At 38.1% G+C, this 7,755-nt stretch overlaps 1 protein-coding gene across 1 annotated transcript in view; it reads left to right on the top strand.

The window, feature by feature from the left end:
* Nucleotides 1-7,755, top strand: part of LOC115867973 (phospholipid-transporting ATPase ABCA3-like) — an 83,973-nt gene that overhangs the window by 33,623 nt on the left and 42,595 nt on the right. Inside the window, exon 7 of the mRNA XM_045285062.1 lies at nt 762-860. Within this exon, the coding sequence (XP_045140997.1) occupies nt 762-860 (99 nt within the window). The remainder of the gene's footprint in view (nt 1-761; nt 861-7,755) is intronic.

Raw genomic sequence — 7,755 nt, 5'->3', positions numbered from 1 at the left:
CCCAAAAAAAAAAACATTCTACAGACTTTCTCCACCAAGTAGACCTTCCACATAAACAGCTGGGGCTCTCTACTATGAATTGGTTCCTTCAGTCCTTCCGTGGCCCTGCCCCCTCTGCACTCAGTGGTCACAGCAGTTACCAGTTTTGCTTCTTAAGCGTGTCTCTTGTTTTGGTGCACTTTTCTCTCCCTCTTCAGATCATGTTCTCCTCGTGATGTTCACTCAGGCTATAGCCATCCTATATCTCTGTTCTAATAGGAATGCTGTGAAATTGACTACTCACCTGGGTGGGTGGCCTTCTGCATCCCAAAATGGCCAGATGTAGTTGGGGCTTCAAAACACCCCTCTGTTCTGTCACTGTTTTTGTTCTGTCTCCCTGTTCAGTTGGTGTTTAATCCAGTTCCTTATCTTCTCATTTGATGTTCAGAGTTCCAGGATTGTCATCTGTAATCGTACATACTTCCGTCAGTTCTTCTGGTCTCTTGTTTTACAGAGATTACACAGACTATTGCTAGGACCTCATCTTGTCTCTGCCTCCAGTCAGTACGTTTATATAAGCCAATCAGCCTTTAACATTAAACTATAGACACTAATATAAAATAAGTATCACTTATTATTACATAAAATATATTCCTTCTCCTGTTCTACTTTCCCGAGCATCTCTGGTAGTCCAGAGTCACAAACTATATATTTTCTGTGCCATGTAGAGATAAATACATAAGTAACAGAAAAATGGAATCATCCTCCTTTATGCCTCCTAGGTTTTCAGATTTATTTACTGAACTGAAAAATCAACAATTGAGCCTGGGCATTGCCAGTTATGGTGCCTCCTTCGCCACCATGGAAGAAGTCTTCCTTAGGTGAGTAGGACAATTACAGCAAAATAATACTCTGTCAAAAGTTATGCGTATTTTGGAAATAAATCTGACAGATGCTACAGAAATAAAATAATTACTGGAATTGTAAGTATGTTATGTCTGAAAATATAAATGTGATAAGAGAGTATGTGTTAATGTGTAGAAATGAAGTAATCGGAAAAATGGGACTTATGAGAAATTGCAGAGGTAATCTGAGATCGTTTTTGTTAGGTGACATCAAGTTGGTTAAACTCACAGTGATTCTGTGTACAACAGAATGAATCACGGTCTGGCCCTTCTCCATTCTCACAATTGTTATGTGTGAACCCACTGTTCTAACCACTACGTCAGTCCTCCTCATTGGGGGTCTTCCTCTTCTTCACTGACCCTCTGCTTTACTGAGTGTGAAGTTCTTGTCTAGGATCTGATCTCTCCTGATCACATGTCCAAAGTCCATGTGACAAAGTCTCATCCTCCTCACTTCTAAGGAGTATGCTGTTTGTACTTCTTCCAAGACAGATTTGTTTGCTCCTCTAGAAGTTCCTGGTACCTTTAATATGTTTCACCAACACCATTACCCAAAGGCATGGGTTCTTCTGTCTTCGTTGTCCAGCTTCACACGCATATGCAACAGCTGAAAATACCAGGCCTTGGGTCAAGCACAGTAGGAGCCCTTTTGGTGTGGCTGTTATGTGTTGTGCTGCAATCCTGTTGGTCAGCAGTTTGAAACCACCAGTACCTCCAAAGGAGAAAAACACGGCTTTCTACTCCCGTAAACAGTTACAGTCTCAGAAACCCATAGGAGGTCGCTATAAATCAGCAGTGACTCAATGGTTTGGTTTGTGGTCATGGACATCTTAGTATTCAAAGTGGCATCTTTGCCCTTTAACACGTTAAAGAAATCTTTTGTAGCAGCTTTGCCCAATGCAATTTTACGTTTGATTTCTTTTTTTTTTTTAATTTAATTTCTTGACTGTTGCTCCTATGACCATCGACTATGGATTGAGTAAAATTAAATCCTTGATAATGTTGAGCTCTCCTCTGTGTATCATGTTTATCATGATGTTGCCAACTGATCCAGTTATGAGGACGTTAGTTCTCTTTACACGGAGTTGCTGTCCATATTGAAGGTTACCATCTTTGGTCTTTATAGCCTGCAAGTCCTCCTCACTTTCAGCAAGCAAGATTATGTCTTTTGCATGTTACAGGTTGTTAATGAGCCTTCCTCCAATACTGATGCAAGTTTTTCTTCTTGCAGTCCATACAGATGTGGAACCCACTGTTGAACAATAGATTATCTGGTATGAAAATAAATGCTCAAGCTGTACGAGCAATATAAATAGTTGAGACTTCATAGATGTTTATATGTTGAAAGACTTTCCCAACAGAATAAAGAGGCAACCTAAAGGATGGAGAAACATTTTCAGGGACTATCTATCAAATGTGAGCATAAAATACATATGTAAATTTGTCCAGCTTAACAACAAAAACACAAACAACCCAATCAAGAAATGGGCAAAGTACAGAGGATTTCCTAAAGAGGATATTCAAATGCCCAACTGGTACATGAAAATATATGCAACCTCATTATTTTGTTGTACAAAGAATCATGATGAGTCAGAATCAACTTCACAAGGAAGGAGAACACAGTGCCACATCTGCCCAGAGATTATTTCTATCAAGTTAGACCTACTTCTGTCCTTCTTTATCCTCTTCTGATACCAACCATCTCTCTCAGGGCACTCCGCTTCTCTTCTGGGTTTGATGACATGTTGCAGTGAACACACAGCACTCCTGACACTTAATTCCAGCCCCAGTCAAAGCACAGTTCGTTCCTATAAGATGGCCCTGCTCCATACTCTCCTTCACAAAGAGATCACTGAAGTTAAGGGTGTTAGAGTTAAGTGTGGTGATGAACATAGATGGTGCCCGGCTATCAATTGGAACAGTGTCTGGGGTCTTGGGGGAGGGGAGAGTGGAGTGGGGGGTGTCTTAAAGGCTTGTATTCAAACAAGCATCCATATAAGCGAGGCATCAACTAAATCCACATGGAAGAAGCACACCAGCCTGTGTGATCCAAAAATGGTGATAACAACATCCAAATATTAGATAGGAAAAAGTAGCAGAGCTTAAATTGTGAACACCCAATTTGTGGAAGGCCATGAAGGACAGTGGGAACCCAAAATCCATCTGCTGAGTCTCTAGTCATATCAAACCTCTGGCACATTCCCTGTGGGCACAGTTGAGGGATTTTGAACAGCTTTACTATTAGAGGCTATTGTAAACTTGATTACGGTGGATCAGACTATAATATGATACTTGGCCAGTCGACCTCCCTCTTGACCCAACCTAAATTTGCTCTAGTCTTAAATATTTCTCACTTGCTCCATGACAGAAATTTCTTCTCTGGGTTTTTTAATATTGTTGGTGGTCTTTTCTTTTTCCACTATTTTTATCTTTATATCATGATTATTACTTTCCTCTTTCTGATTCATTTTTGTTTCTATGTTTTATTATTTATGCTAGGTTTCCCAGTTTATGAATCACAGAAAAGTGGATGGGTAGAGACAATAACCAATGCAGGAGTTTATGGGGATAGGATCAGAGGGACGAGGAGAATGGGTCCAGCAAACAGTGAAGATGTGAAGGTGGGAGGGAGCACTGGAACACATTGAGATGATATGTTTCTTTAAAGTGACTTAACAATGGAAGTTATGATATGTGAACTTTATATCAAGAAAACTACTTTTAAAAAAAAGGTAAAAGAAACCAAAATTGACCAATGGCCATGAGTGAAAGAGGAAGAGTTTTTACTTAGGGGGCAGTGAGTTTATGTTAATGGGAGTGAAATAATTTGGAAATGGATATCAATAATGGTTTCATAACAGCATAATAAATGGCACTGAATTATACAATGTAGAAGTTGTTGAATTTTAGAATGTTTTATTACGTATATTTTTATCACCGTGAAAAATAATTATTATTACACTAATAATTAGTATAAAGAAGAAGAAAATGTGCTAAAATTGATTGTGGTGACTGTATAACACTTCTTGATATGATTGAACTATTGAATTGTATGATATATGGAAGTATTAATAAAATTGGAAAAATATATTGAAATTAGACATACTTACCTTAACATTTGCCTTAAAGTTGTTTTATCAGAGATTAATATTGCCACTCTTGTTGTTTTATGGCTACCATTGGCTCGGTAAGTTTTCCTCTATCCTTTGATTTTTGTGTGTGTGTGTGTCTTCTTGTCTTTGAGTTTAAGTTTTGTCTCTTGTAGGCAGCATATATATAGGTCTTCTTTTCTTATCCATTCTGCTGCTACTCTGTCTCTTGATTGCCACACTTAATACATTGACATCCAGTGTGGCTATTGATAATATACAAGGTTGTTGCTGTCATTTTGCTGTGTTTGTGTTTGATTTCTTTTTCTTCTGTTTGGTGTTTGTGTGTGTGGTGTTTTATTGGTGTCTGTGTGCCTTCTCTAAATGTGTTTAGAAGATGGCAACATATGTACAAATAGGCTAGATACAATTAAGGTGTGGATTGTTAAAAGAGCTGTAAGGGCCCCCAGTGAAACGATCTTTTAATAAATTTTTTAAAAGAAGAAGAAGGAAGATAAAGGAGGAAAATGGGAAGGGTAATGATACAAAATAAGAAGAAACAGACGGAGAAATAGATGAACAAAAAAAATGTAAATGTGCAGAGAAGACCAAACAAAAGTTGGGGACATGGGTTGGATATGGCTGCTGGGGCTTTGTTCCTGTGGTAGCATGAACATGGGCTTGTCTGGCACTCAGGGGAAAAGAAATATGCCTGGTTTAAAAAAAATAACCCTGGTTTGGGTGGGTGTGTCTGGATCTGTGAGCCTGCCTCTTTTTGCCTGGGGTCAGGGTCACCTAGGAAGATGAAGTAGGAGAGAACTAGCAAAAAGAGTAAAAATATTTCAATAGATCAAAAATGCAAAAAAACAAAGGAGAAATATAAAACAAAGTAAAAAAATAAAACCGCCATTTGGGTGGACATTCCTGTTCCTTTGGCCATGTTACTGTGTGTGTGTGTGTGTGTGTGTGTGTGTGTGCACCTCGTGTGAGGGGTGTCAGAGAATAAAGCAAGAAAAAAGAGGGTAGATGGCCAAAAGCATTACTTGGGTAGTGAGGATGTCTGCACCAAGCTGCCCACACAGTCTGCTATCCACACAGATCCCCCAAAAACAGGTAGGTAAGAGTTTTAGCTGGGTGGCTTGAAACCAGGACAGGGAAGGGGATAGGCTTGTGCAGGGGCAGGGGAGTGCCCAGAAGCAGCTCACGCCATTGATCAATGGTGAGGGAGAGACAGCAGACACTGCTGATGTCCACCTTTAAGAAACTCTGGTGGGCTTAACTTTTAAGTTGCTTTTTGGACTTTCGGGGAGTGCAGGTCTTCCCCCCTGGTGGGATCTCCCCGGCGGTTGCTATGGAGATCTTCCTGTGCTTATTACCTCTGGCTGTGTTCCTCCTGAGTCTTTCGTGGATGTGGTCATTGCAGCTTGTTGCTGTCTGCGCACTGCTTTTGCTCTGCCCCAGAGATTTTGGAAAGTTGTGCTTTCATTCTCTTTTATTCACGAAATTTTAGATTGCGTTTTTAATTTCTTCTACTACCTAGTGGTTTTTAAGCCTAGTGGTTTTTATTTAATGTTTATGCATTTTATTTGTTTTCCCTTGATCTTCCCATTGTTTATACCTAATTTCCTAGCTTTATGGTCTGATGAGATACTTTGGAGCTTTGATAGTTTAAATTTGATTGAGGCATAGTTTGTAGCCTACCCTGTATATTCTGAAGAATGTTCTGCATACACTGGCAAAGAATGTATACTGTTCCGTTGGGTGGAGTGTTCTGCGTATGTCGGGTGGAGTGTTCTGCGTATGTCGATGAGGTCAAGTCAATGAACTGTGTTGTTTAGTTCTATATCTTTGTTGACGGAGTCCTGGTGGCTCTCTTGGGCAAATGTTGGACTGTTATCCAAAAGGTCAACAGTTCGTACCCACTAACTGCTCAGTGTGAGAAAGAAGAGGCTACCTGTTCCAAAAATATTTGTAGTCTTGGAAACCCAATATAGGGTCTCTATGAGTGTGGATCAACTCGTTAATTGGGCTTGTTTTCGAATTTGGTGTCTTGGTAGATTTTTTTGTCTTCCATGAATGTTGGTCCATTTAAGTTTCTTACTGTTACTGTGGTAATCTCTCTTCAGTTTTGTCAAGGTTTGATTTATGGATTTTGTAGGCTTTTTCCTGGGGTGAATAGCTATTTATTAACACTATATCCTCTTCTTCATTTGGTGTCTTAAAATATTATAATGTCCTTCTTTTTCTCTTACACTTAGAGTTCATTTTATCAGAAATTAATATAGCTAGTCATTCTTTTGGGGGTTTCCATTAACTTAACATGTCCTGTGATGTTAAGTTTATTGTTTTCCTTTTGTGTAAGTTGCGTCTTTTATAGACAGCATATTGATGAGTGCTGTTTTCCTATTCCATTCTGAAATTCTCCATATCTTGACTGGTGCATTTAACTCATTTACAGTCTGTGTAATATCAATAGGTATGAATTTACTGCTGGTGTGTGTGTGTGTGTGTGTGTGTGTGTGTGTGTGTGTGTGTTTGGAGTCAACTCTTAGCACATGAAAAGTAAATGTAAGCAATTGGTGCATGGATTACCTTTTATTCTCTTATTACTGAAAACACATGTCGAAAAAAGGAGATGGCTTTGTTTCAGTTACTCATAATGGTGTTGCAATTAATAATTATGTTGTAAACTTTGAAGTAAACTAATAAAAGATGGGACGTTTTCTCACAGCAGTTGCTTTATATACTACTAGGAAGCCATTTTGTTTGCTTTTATCATAGAGCATAATAAAGTTTTTAGAACCACAAAACAATCTGTGCATACATGTGTATATGCATATAAATGCAGAGAAAATGTCTAGGATTTATTATCCAATATGGTAGACAATATTGATATGTGACCATTTACATTTTCAAATTTTAATTATAGTAATATATATATAACAAAAAATTGACATTTTAAGTGTACAGCTCAGTGGAATTAATAATATTCACTAAGTTGAACAATCATCACCACTATCCATCCTGCAATGAAATGTTTTGCCACACTGAAAAAAAGTGTGGGGCGAGGGGGGTGGGTGGAGTTGCATTGAATGTCAACCTATATTCTTATTTATTCCCAGAGAACAGTTAGTGTCAATAAAAGGTAACCCTCATTTCTGGAAGAAAGAGTGGCGATTCTGAATATAGTAAATTGAAGTCACTGAAACCTCCTATTTTCAAAGTGCTAAGTCAAGAAATGGGCACAACAACAGTTTTGCCTCTTAATACTTAAGCACATTGTTATCAAGAGGAAAGATATATGTGCAGTGAGGGATGGAACAAAAACATTTTCATGATACTAGCAATGTCAGTAAAAATAATTCCTATTATTCAAGAATAACTCAGGAATTTCTGGGATCTTGAATAGCTAGAACCTATCATTTCAAGAGAAAATATCACTGTTTTAAATGTTGAATGGAAAGTGCCAATTTTCTTCTCTTTTCTTTTACTCATGTAATTATTTATTTTAATTGTGCCAAAAATATACACATAAGACATTCTCCAATTCAACCATTTCTACATGTAGAATTCAGTGCCATTGATTATACGCTTCATGTTGTACAACTATTATTGATATCCTTTTCCAAATTATTCCACCACCATTAACATAAACTCAATGCCTCTGTTGTTAGTCTGGGTAGACGAGAGAAACAAATCTATAGACACTTATATATGTATAGGAAAGAGATTTATATACCAGAGCAATTGAATATTGAGAAAACATCCCAGCCCAGTCCAGA

Source organism: Echinops telfairi, unplaced genomic scaffold (assembly GCF_000313985.2).
Source record: "Echinops telfairi isolate 266 unplaced genomic scaffold, ASM31398v2 ScPeMD7_5;HRSCAF=22, whole genome shotgun sequence".
NCBI classification, from domain to species: domain Eukaryota; kingdom Metazoa; phylum Chordata; class Mammalia; order Afrosoricida; family Tenrecidae; genus Echinops; species Echinops telfairi.
The sequence above is the reverse complement of the archived record's forward strand: the minus strand, read 5'-3'. Positions and strand labels throughout refer to the sequence as shown.